General features: G+C 41.2%; 1 protein-coding gene across 3 annotated transcripts; it reads left to right on the top strand.

Annotated features, from left to right (window-relative positions):
* On the top strand, positions 1 to 17,245 carry LOC143027695 (uncharacterized). Of its 3 annotated transcripts, none has more exons than XM_076189148.1 (7): positions 2 to 519; positions 642 to 755; positions 9,208 to 9,330; positions 13,059 to 13,239; positions 14,824 to 15,013; positions 16,225 to 16,678; positions 16,970 to 17,245. In XM_076189148.1, the coding sequence occupies exons 1-7, from the start codon at positions 88 to 90 to the stop codon at positions 17,123 to 17,125; spliced, it is 1,650 nt and encodes a 549-aa protein (XP_076045263.1). In that variant the 5' UTR covers positions 2 to 87; the 3' UTR covers positions 17,126 to 17,245. The 3 variants fall into 3 exon arrangements, with proteins under 3 accessions (XP_076045262.1, XP_076045263.1, XP_076045261.1); XM_076189146.1 differs by having other exon boundaries at positions 3 to 519; positions 642 to 716; XM_076189147.1 differs by lacking the exon at positions 642 to 755 and having other exon boundaries at positions 1 to 519.
* Positions 17,246 to 18,222: the final 977 nt, after the last annotated feature.

The following is an 18,222-nucleotide window of genomic DNA, read 5'->3' as shown; positions in this document are numbered from 1 at the left end:
AGTGTGACACATCAAAGCAAACCAGATTACTTTTCCTCCCCCCCCCCCCTTTTTCTTCTTTCTTTTTTACTTTGGAAAGCCGCCAGCATGGTCAAACGACTTGATCAAAACCAGTCCAAGACAGGACCCTATACGTTGCAGCCCTCCCCTCCAAGCGAAAACCAGCCACCTGTCAACAGAACCATAGAAGAGCCCCTATGCAACATTCCTAATACTTTACTACAACAACAGTGCGACAGTCTGTCCCTATTTGCTGAATTCGCTCCCACACACCTTCCATCAACGTCAGATGGGATAAGTGCGCAGCAGCACCTTCAACCTTCTGGATTCCAGAACATCAACCAAGCTCAGTATCCGTACACAAAAACAACCTTGCAAAGCCACCATCTGGAAACAAAGAACCAGATGCATCAGCAGTATGACCTTACTAACGACCAGAAGCATATAAACTCTCAAACACATATACAGCAGCAAGAACAGCTAATGAATGAGGACTTGACATCTGTGATTCAAGACTTGGTGAGTTTGTGTTTGACCGCTTGCCTCTCCCGTTTGCTTGGAAATATATATATATTTTTTTTTCTACCAGGCCACATGATCTTCTTGTTCAAAGTACAAATATATATGTTTTCACATTCCAGGATCCATCCGAGATTGGAAAAATTGACGGATATATAAATTTTTTACAAGTGGCGTCGACTAGCCAAGGCGATACGGTAAAGTGTATGGCACACGTAGACAGGTTTCGTAGACAGGTATCGAAATGAAAAAGCATATAAAAAACCTCTTTAACAATAACTCTCTTTGCATATGAATCGGCATTATTACTTCGTGTGTGTGTGTGTGTGTGTGTGTGTGTGTGTGTGTGTGTGTGTGTGTGTGTGTGTGTGTGTGTGTGTGTGTGTGTGTGTGTGTGTGTGTGTGTGTGTGTATTTTACCTAGTTGTATTTTACGGGAAAAAAGCTTTGCTCGAAGTGACCCGATTTTGTATCTTTCCGTATCCAGTTTGTTCTTAAAATCTTGTATAGTTTTAGCACTCACTGTTTCCTTATTTAATTTGTTCCAAATATCCAACACTCTGTGTGGGAAGCTATTCTTTTTCAGATCTCTTCTGTATCTGGTGTCCTCTTGTTTTTCTTCTGTCCCACTTTAGTAGGTTGTCTCTGTTAAGAATTTCCATCCCTTTCATAATTCTGTGGATGGTTAGCAAATCACCTCTTTCTCTTCTTTGTTCCACGATCGGTAGATTTAGTTAATCAATCTTTGTTCGTATGTCAAGTTGGAGAGTGTTGGTGCCATCTCTGTCGTTGCTCTTTGAATTCTTTTTAGTTTCTTTATGTTTTTTTTTCTTTTAAACTAGGTGTCCATAGTGTCGCAACGCGCGCGCCCGCGCGCGTGTGTGTGTGCATGTATGTATTTGCCTAATTGTGTTTACCTAATGGTGATTAAGTCATAAAAAATAAACTACCCGGAAGGTTAAGAACAATTTCAGTTCGTACTTTCCAATCTGGGTCGAATTGGATTTTATAAATTCATTTATTGATTTACTTATTTTCATTATTCCTTTGTTATTCCTTATGTATGAGTACTGAAACGTCAATTTTCATAGAATTCGTAAACAACTTGTTTACCTCTTTAACAATCGTATAAAAATGTTTTCTGGGTAAATTTTTTTTTTTTTTTTTTTTTTTTTTTTTTTTTTTTTTTTTTTTTTTTTTTTTTTTTTTTGTCTCTCACCTAATAACTTATTCATTTCAGTCCGATAATTCCATTAATGTACTTTTACCAAGTTCCAATATTTTCTATTTAATTCGTACATCTGCATCCATAAACCCCATCTACTTTCCTACAATAATTTGTAATTATTTTTTTTTTCTTCTATTTTTTCATGACTTTAGCATCGTCTACAAATAAATTAGTATAACTATTTCTCCCGAAGCATTACGAGTGCTGTTTACTTCCATTCGAGGCTCTTTTGTTGAAGTCTTCCCAAATGGTAAGTTCTGCATTCGGTGCTTGTAAGGCATTGACTGGCCCTGCTGTTGTAGTGCTGTGTCTTGTTACATTGCTTCTGATCTGGTCAGTGGGCAGGTGACAGGGATGACCCTTCATCCACGAGGTGCTAATGGGTGACGAACGGGAGTGAAATGGGTGGGGTTGGCCAGGGTAAAACGAATACTATAAGGTACGTTAGCGGGGGGGGGTGAGGGAAAGCCAGAAAACCTCTCCACTGCGCAGGTAGATGATGACGTCAACGGAAATATCGAGACCAGGGTTCCGCGGGTCGAGAGCTGTCAGTCACTCACACACCAGTGTGTGGAGCGAAGCTCCATCTTCTGATTTAAGGGGTAGCTAGGGCAGATAAATAACATATAAAAATGCCAACAGTTTGTATAGTGCAGAAATGCAATGCCGTTAGACTGAAAGGTGATAGAAATATACATTTCTTTTCACTGCCCAAGGATAAAGAACTTAGAAAGAAATGGATTGAATTATGTGGCACACACAATACTCGGTCATCTGGATATGTATACAGCCGTCGTTTTGAAAGTAACTATTTATCAGCAACATTTCCTGAAATTTTCATTCAATTGCAAATAAACAGACTAAGGAATCCGGTTAAAACATAACTGAGCTTGGTGGAGATAAAGGTCTACATATAAAATCCACGCAAATCCAAAATGTAATATAATAAAAACCATATGATGATTTTATGTGTCATTACTACTGGGTTTATATTCAGCTAGTTGGTGTGTATCAACAGTATAATATCTTCCTCATCTAGGATACCTGAACAACATATAAATTGACATGTCATCCCATCTAATAACTCATATTAATATAATCCACCTAATGTGAAAGCATGGAAAACATTTTTATAACTTTTCTGGCGGTCATATCTCAGCTACTGATAATTTGAGGAAAAGAAAGTGATACTGAGTAATTTCAGTATTATGTGAACATCATACATACAGATGGTTTTCTTTAAAGTTTATATTTTCTTCCACCTCTCACTCTCTCCCCCTCTGAATTTCCTATAACGTCACGGTGGAGGTGCGCGGAGGAGGGGTGCTCAACGTACCTTATAGTATTCGTTTTACCTTGGGGTTGGCCATTTCCCACGTAAGGAGAAAGAAGCCTAGTGCTCTATAGATAGATAGAGGGTACTTGGTAAAAAGCTTTCTCCATATCCATGTATATGAGGATATAGATAACTAAGTAGAGTTTTGGAAACTAATGCGTTTATGATAGGGTAATTGTTCATGCAAACATTATGTGAAAAGTAGAATATAGACTTATGAAATCATGAATCGGTGATCCCATAAAAGCTCGAACAAGTGAAATGTGTGTACATATTAGGGAGACTTTGGCTCGTTACACATGCATCAACTTTTCGCCGTGCGTCGTCCACAACACGACGTCGTGTTCTCAAATAACCATGGACGTTTTCCCATGTGGTCATGGACGTGTAAAACCGTCCATAGGCACTCATAGACAACCGTCGTGCCGTGGGCGGCACATGGCGATAAGTCGATACATGTAAAACGAGAGGTAAGTTAAGTGTGCAAATAACTTGCACACTTGCCTTTCAACTTGCCCCGTGGAAATGAGGCTTAAGAGAACAACGATTAGGGCGACGACCTGCTTGTTCCATGACAGGGGTGCTGGAGAAAGGAAATGTGTCCACACGAAGAGGAAGATGTGAAAGGAACGAGGATGATGGCGGGGAGAAACTGGTAAAAAGATGTTCCTTTCACGTGGCTATGAACTGCAGTCCCGCTCTGGTAATAAACTGATAAATACATAAACAAATAAGTAAATGAATAAAGGTCTGTGCGTATATATGCAGGATTGAAGGGAAACACCGATATACGAAATGTTGTTAGAATCCATTTCACGGGGCAATACGGTATATGCACTTTTACCAAATTGCTATAGACCAGTTTATACATTTGAATTAACAAGGGAATGGTATTAAGTGCATATAATACATATGATATCTAGATACAAATGTGGACTGAATATTGTATGGCGCTGCCCCTCCCGACAAGTAATAATAAATTGGTGCTGCTAGGTTTATGCAAAAAAAAAAAAAAAAAAAAAACGATACTGTGCCTCATCTACGGTATATCAGTAAAACTTCACAGAGAGCTTTACCATAACTTTGGACATAATGAAGAAGACCTCAGCTAGTGTCAGTCCGTTCAGAGACCTCAGCTAGTGAACTCGTTTTGCTGCCGAGACACCAGCTAGTGAATACCTCCTGTGAAGTTTATCACTTCCTGTGAAATTTATATCTTCGAATAGTGACAAGTGATTGCGTTGTGTCTTTTGTAATTGTATACGTATGGCGTTATACATTTACAGGTATAAGATAAAAGTAGTGTTCTTGTGATTTAGAATCAAAACAGTAGTCTGTTACTGTACTCTAGAGGTAAGAGTAATGGTATAAGGTAAGCAGAGTAAGCTTCATGTATTTAGTTTATTTAGTGACCGATTTTTTCTCACTCTCTTCGCCATTTGTATTGTCGGAGGAGCGAAATAGCTTGTGAGGGTCGTGTGAACCTGGAGGACCGTCTCAGGATGTGTGAGGAGGAAATTCGTCTTCTCAAGAGTGCACTCTGTGAGAAGAGTGAATCCTTATCACAGCCCAAAGAGCGTTCCCCCTGTTCCACTTCTGCCACTGCCGTGAGCGAGTGGCGCTCCGTGGGGTCCCGTTTGTCAAGTCAGCGTTTGATAAACGAGTGCCCTGCGGAGCAACCGCGGTGGCTAAAAATCGGGAGTTCTTCGTAGCGTGGGACTTCATGGTGCAAGACTATGACGACATCTTGCAGCAGAAGACTAAACGACGTTGCAAGCTTATATGTCAACTGGGCCGTGGGATCGCCGATTGTACCCAGACCATCAGGGAGCAAAGGCGGACGAACACGGTTACAATTGTTCATACGGGAAGTAATGATGTGGGTAGGGTGAGATCAGAGGAACTTGTTCGTAATTACAAGGCCCTCCTTCAGGAGATGAAGGAGTGTGGGAGTCGTCACGTAGTCGGTGGAATCCTTCCGAGGATCTACGATGCCTCGTGTTGGATCAGTAGAGCCATAGGGAATAATGAAAGGGTACCACAGTTGTGCACGCAACTGGGATATCACTTTTTTTATCCTTGGTATCTCTTTTCTAAGCGTCATGACCTTTATGTTTCTGATGGGATCCACCTTACTCGCAGAGGCAAAGATGTTCTTACAAACTTTATTGTGGGAGTTTGTAATGAACTAGTTCCTTTTTGGGGGGATAGAAACTCAAAGGAAATAGAGAGAATTTAATGGGGATAACAGAGTAGGGCGAAGCAATAATGTAGAGCAATATGTCAGTGTAGGACAAAATATCATTTTAGGATACGATGTCGATAGAGGACAAAATATTACATTAGGATGTAATGTCAATGAAGGACTGACATTGCTTGGATGACCCTAGAACATGGCCATATAGATCTTCTCGGTGATAGTTACTTAGTTCAGCATGTAAAAGAGCCCACTAGCCGCGAAAGCATGATAACCGATGTAGAAGTTGGTGAAACATTGCATGTAGTGATCACAACTTACATTCAAACTGCTTTAAAAATTAATATATACCTGTGTATCTAAAATACCCGATTTCAGTAAAGCTCATTTCATAGGACTACGTCAGGAGCTTCAGCTTACTGATTGGGAGGCAAAATTAAGTGAGAGACCTGTAGATCAGATGTGGGAAATATTTCAAAATACGCTTACTAAGATGATTTATACTTACATACCATTTAAGTACAGAAGCCCCCACCCTCCCAAATCAGGTTTGCCCAAAATGCCTTGTCATATATATATATATATATATATATATATATATATATATATATATATATATATATATATATATATATATATATATATATATATATATATATATTGCTAAAATAGACAGGATCATAAAAATACAAGTGCTAGGGTGTACCTAATGACTTTCAAAGTTATGCAATAATACAGATAAATGAAAAAAACGAAAGCATACATACATACATACATACATACATATACCAAAGGCTTTTTCCCCCTTACAAGGGAGGTAGCCAAAAAACAAAGGCATAAAAACCACTCCCACCTATTCCATCCCTATCACACTCCACCTCCTCCACCCCCTTCCCTCCCTCTTATCTTGGCATCTCCTGGATGACGGGTCATCCCTGCATCTTGTCCAAATATCCCTGATAAATCCAAAGAGAATCCCAAAGAATTCTATGGTTGCATTAGAGATAAAAAGTTTATTAGGAATCACATCGGCCCATATTATCTGCTGACGGTCAACTTGAATATTCAAGTGAAGGAATGTGTGATATTTTAAACAGCTATTTTAGCTCAGTATTCGTAAACGAAACATATCAAAGTGAACTCCAAACTGAAATCTGTGAAAAGTCTGGGGTGAACTTACTGCGGTAAATATAACAAAAGAAAAAATAAAAGATGTATAGAAAAACTCAAAGTTAATAAAACACCAGGACCTGACGGTTGCCATCGAAGAATCTTAAAGGAAATGAAAAATGAGATTGTTGTTCCATTAGAAATTATTTTTAAGAAATTCATCATATTCGGAGATGTCCCAAGAGAATGGAAGCTACCTAACGTTACTCCCATATTCAAAAAAGGCGACAAAAAGAAACCAACTAACTACAAATAACTTAAATCGTAGGAAAAATAATGGAAACTATCATCAGAGATACTATCGAACACCATTTAGAAAGTAACTGTTTGTTGATAGCCAGCATGGATTCAGATGGAAACGTTCTTGTGTGACTAACTTACTCGAATTCTACAACACAGCCATCTCGAATTATATAAAAAATATATATAGATTTTATATCTAGACTTTGCAAAAGCTTTTGATACCGTCCCCCACGAAAGACTACTTACTAAATTAGCTTCACACGGAATAAGTGGTAGCCTATTAAGTTGGACTAGTAATTGGTTAAACGATCGAAAACAGAGAGTTGTTCTAAATGGCAAAACTTCTAGATGGAAAAATGTTACGAGTGGAGTTCCTCAGGGTTCCGTTCTTGGGCCACTTCTATTCATAGTATATATAAATGATATAGACCACGGACTGAAATCTATTGTCTCCAAATTTGCTGATGATTCAAAACTGTGCGGAATGGCAAATGATCACTTAAACCAATGGTCTGAAAAATGGCTAATGAAATTTGATATAAGTAAATGCAAGGTTATGCACATACGTAAAAATAACAGTAAGTACGGTCACAAGTTATTTGGAAATTCGTTAACAAAAGTGGATGGTGGAAAAGATCTCGGCATAATTATCAGTAACGATCTCAAATCATCCAAACAGTGTACTTCAGCCTCTGAGAAAGCAAATAAGATTCTAGGACTGATTGCGCGATCTTTTGATTTCAAAAGTCCGTCTCTCATTTGGAATATGCTGTTTCCGTATGGTCACTGAATCTCATTAAAGACATTGACAGATTGGAAAAGTACAACGGAAAGCCACAAAACTTATTCCAAATATCAAAAATAAATCCTATGAAAATCAAGTAAAACATATTAATCTACTTTCCCTAAAAAAGCGTAGACTCAGAGATGACTTGATACAAGTTTTTAAGATTCTAAAGGGAATTGACTTCAAAAGTGATCAAATTTTCACAGTGAATGAGAATCAGACAAGAAATAATGGTCTCAAACTGCCTGGAAATATACTCAATTTGGAAGTGGGTAGAAACAACTTTGCCAACCATGTAGTTAATGAATGGAATAAACTTCCCGCAGAGGCAGTGCAATGTAGTTCAGTTCGAAGCCTTAATATTCATTTAAACACCTAAGCAAGATGCTGCAATGCCTGCCATTTATCTTATATTTTATTTATTATTTTACTGTTTATTATCATTTTATTATTATTTATTATTATTTATATGTCCACTTATTATTTACTACTTACCTGTTTGTTTATTATTCAACTTTACCTATTTATCTATTTTATCTATTATTATCTATATGATATTTATTTATTTATTTATCTATTTGTCATTATCATTTTTTCGCATCCGACCTAGTTATGGACCCAAAAGGTCTCTTGTAAGCATGCTACCCCTTTGTAATCCGTGGCCAGACTTGCAAAGGATTACAAAGATTTGACGCTCCCGAGACGGGGTTAATGACTATGAAAGAACACTACCACATCATCAGGCTGTACAGTAGTGCCCACGAGACTGTGAATCCCACCTCTAAGATAACTTACTATGGTGAACTCACTCATCGAGAATAAAAGATGCACTCAGATCACCGAAACAATGACAAGCTACTGTACTCTGGATGTGTTGTTCATTCAGTGCATACCGACCGTGCCACTGTTTCTCTTATCCTGGTTTCTATCAAGGCTCTCCTTCATCTCCACTCTCGTCGGAAGTGGGGCGTTCTTTGCCAATCTCGACCTTAATTACAGCTGGTGGTGTCATCGGAAGCGTGCTGGTCTTGCATTCGCTGTTTTGTGGCTTCGAATCCCGCACTACACTCCAATTCCCACCAGTAACCGTTTGTTACCTGTCCCAACAGTACCTAAACCGCATTATACAATAAGGCAAAGGTAATGGCTTCGGCCGCAGCTACTCAGCGTTTCTTGGCGTAGGCTCCTCGCCTTTGCCTTGATAGTGACAGCTCTATGGGCCAAATCATTCTTTTGTGACCGGAGACTAATTTCCACTCAAACAGGAATGTTGATCTTCTAGCCCTCCGTTCGGCTACCCCGCACTTAACTCTCTCTTACACCACTTATAAGAATCCCCCTTTTCGGTCCTCAAGGCAGAGAATATTTACAGTGTTAACCTATCTCGAAGAATCCTTTCATCTTGGTTGCATTCAAATCTGGGGCACCCCTCTGATTGTAAGAGTGTCTATGCTTCCCTCCATCTCTCTTTTTCTCATGGTGTGAATGTGAACCCAATCATCACGAATGATATTGATGAATGGATTCTGAATCCCTATTCGTTAACGATGCTTTTCGGCATGAAAGACCAAGATTATCTATCAGGATGTAAATACCAAAACCTTATCATTTTCTCAATGGCATGTTGTTCTAGAATACCATCTGAAGTATCTTACAAAATGTTACATTATGACGTCATCTTTCATTCAACATTGACTAGACGCAACTGTGATAAAGCTTCTATTGCAGGTCTTTGAGGATACTCCCGGACTCGCTATCCCACCTATTCGAGAAATTCCGGACACCACTGGATTTAAGGGAGACTTCGAATTCAAGGTCTCCTTCCCCGAAAACTCGTCCAAGCTGATTGTGGTACGTATTCTTTCCTCCGTATAAAGCGCCATAGATGTTCCCTACCTGCCGCCTTCTCGTGTATCAAATACTTATGGAATACTGTTTCTCAGCCATCGTTACAGTCACATTAACGCTGATTAAAATCCCCATTCATTATCTAGTCGTGGTACCAACTGGGAGTTTCTGCGGCAAGGGAGTTCGCATGACTCAAAGGTATTCTTGGTACTGGGCCTGTCAAAGTTATCATACTTTTCATTCCTGTTCAGCTATGTGAATATCCTTTTCACAGAAAAGGGATTATTATAGCTACTTGAATTTACTATCTCAATAGGCAGAGAGTTGACCTCGTTTACTGTCTGCCACGAGACTACCTCTCGTAGTTGTAGAGAAGCTGTCTCTCCGGGCAGTTGACCAATATATGCTCATTCCAAATTCACTTTCACTCTTGACCTCACCTCGCCAGTTCCCAAATGAAGTTGAAAGAGCAGGTGACAGGCTTCGACTTACACCTTTCTCAAGCCAAAACCGGTGGTCGAGTGGTGGTGTTCTCTCTCTCCTGACGATGCCTCCTCCATAGTCTCGTGTATTCCCCCTTCCTCTGGTTTTCTTTCGCTGTCTTTCCATGGAAGTCATCTGTCCAACAGATTTATTCCAGAGAGTTAGAGAGAGAGGGGCGAGGCACAGATACAGAGATAGTGAGAGAGGGAAGACACACACACACACACACACACACACACACACACACAGAGAGAGAGAGAGAGAGAGAGAGAGAGAGAAAGGGGCAAGACACACACAAACACACAAACACACACACACACACACACACATACACACACAGAAATTCAGAGTCAGAAAGTTAGCGAGACAGAGATGAATGAACCCTTTTCACTCTCAGGCCTGTCCTCCAGTCGAATAGAGCCATTTACCGATAACCAGAACAATAGCTGCATAAAAGGGTCGAAAGGTCTGCTGAAGGGGTCACGACTTAATGACTTTCGCTGGGTGGAGTTGCCCTCAGCTGAATAAAGTCTCTTGGTATCTTTTCTAGGCTTGTGGCCACGGGGACTATGAAGGGGACTGACCCCACTTAAAAACTTATTAGTCCTCCAAGAAGTAGTAAAAAAAATTATGAACATAATTATCATGATACCTTAAAGAATAATAAAACAAACATATCTATAATAAAGATTAATTATCAGTGGATATCATAGGGTTAATCAAAGAATAGTGGGTTGGTTTGGCATATGGAAAGAATGAGTGAAGAAAGGCTATCTAAAACAGTGTGGAAGACAGAGGTGGACGGAATGAACTTGAGGGAAAGATCGAGCATGAGGTTGATGGGTGGATGGGGTGAAAGAGGCCATGGATACGAGGTAACGTCTGTCTGGCAGGGAAGGGAGAAGGGAAGAAACGAGTGTGAGTGGAGAGTGGGGCTGTGAATGTATTGGGTAAATTGACGTGAACCCAAGGGATTTTCTTTTGTCTGCTCCGTAAATTCTGATATGAATGAGGGGGGTGTTGATTTGTAGTTGATATCTACATTTATGTACTGGTTTTGGAGAGGTAAACTCTGAGAGGTTTTCTTCCTTTAATGTTCTAGTCTATGTTGTTTAAACCAAAGCAGTCCTTTGGACTTCCTTCAGTTACATTTAGCAATCTTCAATTTATAGAAGCCCGTGTATGGAATCTTCCAGTGAAGTTACAAGTTTTCGCCATCGGAGTTGTTTCTGATGTCATCTCAACGACTGCCAGAAATCTAAATACGTTCTTCTGCCCTCTCCCCCTGTGCCAGTTACAAATCTACCAACAAGTCTATCTCCGAAGTGTCTTCTCCCGGACTACCAAAACATCATATGTTTGGCAATCGACTTTTTCCAAAATCACCCATTAGAGAAGAGATTGAGAGGCGCGGTTCAAACGATTTCCGTCGGCGCGTCACTAGAACCAAGACTCAAGTTCGCTCTCTGTCAGTGTGTGCAGCATTTAGACGCACTACTACCTGCCATACCTGGTCAAACTGAGTCCATTTAAATATTCATGTTTATATTTAATTCATTTATCGTGTTTGTGCATCTTTACATGTTCTTATGTATATGTATTATAAGTGTTTTTATCTATGTACTAAAAAAAAAAGTTGTCGAAATGGTCGGAACGGCGGCTCCGCTGAATAGAGGACATCGCCGGGTATAGTTGGCCCAGTAACATGGTAACGTCTTCTAAGGATAAACGTAGGTCCGTGATTAGCTAAGAGAGTGGTGACGTCATGGAAACGAAGACGACTGATTGGCCAAGAGCGGAGACGACTAAGTGGCTGAGAGCAAGACATCCACAAACTCCCGGGGAAGCCTCTGGAAACACCCGGGGAGCCCTTTGGGAGCCCTTGAATAGTCACTATGGAACCTCTGAGAATCCCTGTGGGGATTCCCTGTGGAACCCTTCAGAAACTCCTGAGGAGCCCATATAAAACCCCCTGGAACTTCAAGTGGAGCACTTGCGGAGCCCCTGGGGTACACTTTGAAAACTCCTGGGGAGCCCCTGTGGAACCTCTCGGAAGCCCTCATGGGAGCCCCTGGTATCAATAAAAGAATTCCAGTAATCGGACCGGAAACAGGAAATCCCTCATGGGGACACGTCCCCTCCGGTCCGGTTGTGTGATTCGTCCCGGTTGTCAAACACCATGGCTGGTACCACGCAAGACAAACGCAGGCAACGCCATTTTTGGAGTTGGGTAACAAAGGGAAATATTCACTAAGTGATATGAGAAAGAATAAGAGTTCAAAACAAGGGTTAGCATTCACAGAAGTGAATTCCCTGAGAAGTACAAGTCTTCTTTGTCTCCTTTTGGCAAGAAGAAAGCTAATGAGGTATCAGAAGTCAAGAAGAGTATTTTGTTGTTAAGAAAAATTAAGCGCCTAGAGGAGGAGTTTAAGAACAATCCAGCTCAACTGCTGAGTCTTGAGGATCTTACAGATTACGATGGAAATATGGACCCTGAAGAAGAGAAGTGATTTGTGTCTCTCTACTGGGGTGGATACAGATCGTTTATATCCAAAAGTGGGTGGTTTAGTGCTAACGAGGATTTCAGATCCTATTATTTTGACATGAAATGCAAGCAGCCCGTAGGGTTGTCGGCGGCTGCGAGCGAAGCGAGGTCGCCCGAAGGGCCAAGACCCCGCATAGTGGAGTTGGGCGCAAACCGTTCCTCGTCTCTGTAAATAATATTTAGTTCTAACGAAGAGTTTAATTATCCTGCCTGAACTCTATGACACACGTGCGAGCTGCGCATGGCCTTAACTTTTCTTCTTCTTTTATTCGTGTCGCGACTAGCCTGGCCTATAAGTGGGTCGTGATATAGGAAAGGGTATGAAAAGTGAAGCCCCTCCCCACCTTACAGTAGAATGTCCTTCCGTCCCGATTTCAAATCCTAGCAATGTCTGACCTCGTCTGACCTCTCGTTTACTTTGCTGCCTCACCTATGCTGGTGGATTAATATTTACTTATTTTGATTAATTTTGTTCTCTGCTGAACAAAATCGCCTGGTTGTTGGCTGGGTGAATAAACATACAAATCAAGTTAGGTTATCTAAGAGGTTACCTAGAGCACAGCTTCTCTCACTGACCCCACCCATCCGATCATATAGGAATGAGCCTAATCATCTAATCGTAGGTGTGATAACAATAACCCGTAAAGAGAAAATCCATGAAATGTATATCAGAATACTAACCTCCCCCCACCCTCCCTTCCAGCAAGAGGGCGAGAACGGCATCCGGAAGCTGTATACGACGGACGGCGAGGCTGTGACGACGTGCATCAAGCATGCGGCCGGTCGAGCTACGACCCTTCGCATCTTCATCTGCTACAAGGACGCTACACTCATGGCAAAACCTGTTCATCCTTGCAAGGTCAACCGTAAAGACGCCCATCCATGTAAGTGCTTCCGGCCTCAAAGGTAAGTAGAATTTCGAATTTGAACAGGCTACGCGCGCTGAACTTTAATGATCCACTGGAACATCAACTTGTCCCCTACTGGGGCGACACAGCCCTTGTACAACATCGTGGAGGTTCGATCCCTTTTCTTCACTGGGAAAGAATTAAATAAGTCATGAAGAGGGTCACGACCTGATGGACTTGTTAAAACGTGGAAAGGAAGTGTATTGTGCAATGATACAAGGAAGACATCCATTTGTACTCAATGGGAATAGCTAAGCTAGCTAGCCCTTATTTTTTTTTTTTTTTTTTTTTTCATTGCACTGTAGCTACTTGGTTGGTCTGATGCGATGTATAGTGGTTGATGCGATTGTGTTTGGGTAAAGACTCGATGGCACAGTAGGCAACGCGTGAACATCGTAATATCCGGCTTGGTTATGCCGCGTCCACACGGTCGAGCTGTGCCTGGCAGACTTTGCCTTTACCGGGCAAAGTCCGCAGACTCTGCCCGCGAAGTGTCCACACGGTTGACGATGGTGGTTGGAGGTTAGTTGGCCGCAAGCAGAGGTTGGGAGGGAATGGTTCAGTGCGGCACGATAACCATGGTTCCCGCCATACTTGGAAAGAAGGTAGCACTTTACAGCATTATAATTGCTGCCTGCATTAAAAAGAAAAACAAGAAATCACGGAGACATGTCTGATGCCGGGAGTGGTTACAAAGACGTGATTTAATGGGAAGCTCAGTGACAATCCTACGTGAATTGCAGGATGAAAATGAACAATTGTTTTGCAATTACATGAGAATGAACATACGCAGCTTTTCTGTTCTTTCGAAAGTGGAGCCATATATACAAAGGCAAGAGACAAATATGAGGAAAAGCATAGCACCAATAGCACGTCTTGTCGAGACCAGTACACACTAGTACTAGGTGCGGACATGGTGGAAAAGGTAACTTCGGTCTGTACTGAGCGGGTTTGCTAACTTTGCTCGCACCTCACCTCGTGCGTTTGGCAGCGATGTCAGCCCTCCATCCACTGCCCGCAAATGGCGCCGGGAACGGACGGTTTGATGGTTTGCCCGCTGAAATTGCCCGTTGTCGAGCAAAGCCCTCGTGCCCGGCGGACAGTGCTCGACCGTGTGGACGTGGCATTAGATTATATGGAGTGCATGTGGCGTTCGGGGCGTCTTGGATAGGCTGCGATTAGGAATATAATCTGAAAGCAGTATAAATAGCTGAGTTCTATCAACTAATACAATAAAAGTGAATATTCTTTAGAGCCTACGGCCCCGTGGAATTTCTAAGACCCGAGCGAGTCTAGTTTTGAGTCCGATTAATGACATCAGTCTTAACGACAAAATAATTGGTCCTCTCCGTTTCTACTACATGACGTCATCAAATAAAGACATCCCTAATCCTTACATTGAATAAACCTATCACTCGTTTTCATTACTTAAATCTGTGTTGCCTCTCTCCCCTAATGAGAAATACCTTATCAAGCTTCTTGGCAAAAGGCACGTGTCTCCCAGGTTTTTACAGCCAAATCTATCAAAAGTGTAATTGCATCTGGGCTTATCATCCACAGATCATATGATGGACATTGTGTGTTCGAACGAAGTCCGTTGGTTTGATCAACCCCACCCCTCCATCGTCATTCCCATTGGCCTTCAACCTTCCAACAGTCAGGGTGATTACAAGCTGCAGCTCAAATTCCTCTGTCGGAATTCTTGTATCAAGCGCAAAGGCCTGTACCTGATTTTCCAGCTAGAGGAAAGGTAAGTATCTCAGGCATATTTGGGCATAGGAATTCCTGGTACACCAAGACAGGTATACGCAATTTTTTCCTTCATCAAAATGACATAAAAGAACAATCTCTACTGTTACGAATAAGAATGGGTCTTGCAACCAAATAAAATCACTAACCTTACTCCATTTCCAACTGGAGAAAGAAAGCAGTTTATATACTACATAAGAACATAATGAAGAAGACTGCAAGAGGCCATAAGGCCTACACTAGTGAGTTCCATGTCCATTACCACATGTCATCCCCATCCATAAAGATACCTAACCTTTTCTTAAAACAACCAATAGTTTCAGCGCTCAATACATGGTTACTAAGTCTATAACATTCGTTGACCACTCGATTGGTAAACTAGTTCTTGCCTATTTCCTTTTTAAATCTACAATTGTCCAATCTAAATCCATTACTGCGATTCCTGCCTTTTTTTTTTTTTTTTTTGTCACCTTTGTTAAAGCCTTTGATTCACTCGAACACCTCTATTAAATCACCCCGCACTCTTTGTCTTTCCAGAGAGTGTAAGTTAAGGTGCCGAAGCCTGTCCTCGTAAGGTTGATTTCTGAACCCATGTATCATTTTGGTCATTCTCCTTTGTACTGATTCTAGTGAACTGATATCCATTCTATAGGACGGACACCAAAACTGTATTGCATGGTCAATTATGGGTCTAACTAACGCCAAATAGTTTGATAACTACCTATGTACTTTTATTCGTAACGATCCTAGCAATGAAATCTAATACTCCATTAGTTCTATTCCTGACGCAAAGGAGTACCATCAGTTTCTGTGCTCAACTGTACCATGTCTCGAGAGGGTAAGGTACTATAGAACATTCATACTTTAAAGGCCTCTGCTTCACACTGGACCGATGCTCGTCAGTTGTTTTGGGTTCATTTGTGTAGAAATTATTTCGGTAACAAGTTTTTGTTTTTCGAATTTCCAAATGGGAAATTATTTTTACTTCACATAATAAGAACCTAAATGACAAAATAAGAGAAGTTAAACCTATGCGAATGGTACACATTGTCGACAAAGAAGTCTAGAATACGGTAAACGGTCTTCTCGTTATTTAAATTCACAACATTTAACAAGGATCGGCCCAGGGTGAAGCAACTATGACCAAAATACCGTTCTCTCTTCTTGACGCACCAGACTCTTTCATCAGGTCTTCAAACCTGTCTCCCCCAGGAACCACACCATTGGCCGGGAGACACTCGAGCTGAAGGTCAGCGCTTGCCCAAAGCGTGATTCGAGAGGGAAGCGGGCCTTCGGAGAGGCTTTTGGTGACGGCAGGGAGGTGCTCGTCAAGATAGGAAAGGCATCCGAGCCGTTGGACACACTGGAACCGAGTCAACCCAGCTGGGGTTCCCAAACAAGTCAGCCGATGATTAACATTTCAACGGACATAGCATGCGATTTCCAGTTCCAGGATCTCATAACCGGACTTGAAACAGGAGCACACCAAGACTCTTTTACGGACTCTATTCCCAAGGATTCTTTCGAGAGATCTGTAATTCCAACAAACTCCGAGCACAACCCAGAGCAGCTGAATCATCAAGAGGTATTGCCGAAAAAAGCGTCTGGGGGAGGAACTCGTGTCATCGTTCCTAAGGAGTTGCCACAGGATGACCATGAAAATGAAGTGAGTAGTTAAAGCTTTATTAGGTCAGTCTCAGTCATTTCCCATGTCACAGTCCAACATAAATTTTCACAATGACATCGCCTCTCTGAGCGTCTGGCAATTGCATATAGGATCCACTTCTATTATAGTGTGTCATATACGGCATGTCCATAGTTTAGTTGATACTCCCCCAGCAAACTACCTCCTTTTTTGGCAAAACTGTGATTAAGTGTACAGCATTAATAATTGCCATATTTTTCTGTGTTAGATTTCCTATGATATACTAAACGAGTTATCCAAATTCTCCCCCAGTTGTTTCAGATGCTGGGAGATGAAGGGAAAAAGAAGGCGTTAAATTACATGAAGGACCTCTTTCTGGGGAAAAGATTTCGTGAGCTCCACCCGGACGAGTGTTTTAATGAAGAAATCAAGTTTATGACTAGATTCAAAACGTGGGAAGGAAACTAACGACGAAATAAAGTGGTAGCATCATTCATGGAACCGCTTCTCTACGCCCTCCGCCTGATGGCTTGTTAGTGGAAGCGACCAAGCCAACCACAATCATTTGAAAACAAACAAAAAAACAAATTCAACAGTAGAAATGATGTTTCTGTAACTACTAATGATAACGCTATGGTGGTCATGAACAGTTTATTTTCTGTTCTTGTTCACACCATATCAGCAAAACCCTATTTATGTGTTCTTCCGCACTTGCCCTCTTAAAAGGTTTTTCTTGTCTCTAATAAGCCTTTATACTTTCTTCTTGTATGACACAAACTCTTCGAACAGTCCACACCCAATCTTTACCCTTCATTTCGTTACCATGGCACGGTCTCCATTATATTCTCTCTCTAACCCATCTTTGATGCAAGCGACATTTTCCTTCTCCCCGTTCTTTCTTAAGTGATTTCGCATCTATCAGTCCATGTTTCATTTCCTGCTTCAAACCCATATCCTTTTACACGTATCTGAAAACTGTTTCCTGTTGACTCTTTTGACCCTTTTTGTCGCTTCCTGTGTCCCACAAACCATACATTATTCCCAAAGACACTATGTGCATACATCTTTCATTTCCCTCCCAAAGTAACATTACCTTTTATCAAACATTTACTCTGGTTTCCTTTGTGACTCCTTATCAATACTAACCACTCACTGTGACATCGCGCACTCATGTCTCATTCTATCTTCTGTTCTAAATTACTTGCTTCTTCTCCACAAATCTATACACACATTTTCATATATGTCTACTAATTTTGTCACTCATCTCCTAAACTTGACCCTACTCTATCAATGAGCATTATTCACTCTATGTACTTTTTCACCTACTCGTTACAATGTCAACCTCCGTTCACGCAGTCTCTTCCCTTCCTGAAACTATTCGATTTCACATCTAATTTTCTTTTTCTTAGTTTCCTTCATCCTGTCTACTGATGTCCCATTAGAAAACGAAAGGTCTCTCTATCTTCACCCTTTCTCCCCCCACCGCATCCTTTATTCTTCTTTTCTCCTTTGGATCCCCTTTTGCGTCCATTGCCAAACTATTTACCACTGAATCTTTGCTTTGT

This window comes from Oratosquilla oratoria, chromosome 8, assembly GCF_046742065.1.
Source record: "Oratosquilla oratoria isolate Oo_2021 chromosome 8, ASM4674206v1, whole genome shotgun sequence".
NCBI lineage: Eukaryota > Metazoa > Arthropoda > Malacostraca > Stomatopoda > Squillidae > Oratosquilla > Oratosquilla oratoria.
This window is presented reverse-complemented; position numbering and strand designations above follow the sequence as displayed.

Excerpts from the sequence above, each read along its gene's own strand:
- LOC143027695 (XM_076189148.1), top strand. The coding sequence starts at position 88 with ATGGTCAAACGACTTGATCAAAACCAGTCCAAGACAGGACCCTATACG. Across the intron at positions 520-641 it reads CATCTGTGATTCAAGACTTG|GATCCATCCGAGATTGGAAA; the intron begins GTGAGTTTGTGT and ends TTCACATTCCAG. Across the intron at positions 9,331-13,058 it reads ACTCGTCCAAGCTGATTGTG|CAAGAGGGCGAGAACGGCAT; the intron begins GTACGTATTCTT and ends CCTCCCTTCCAG.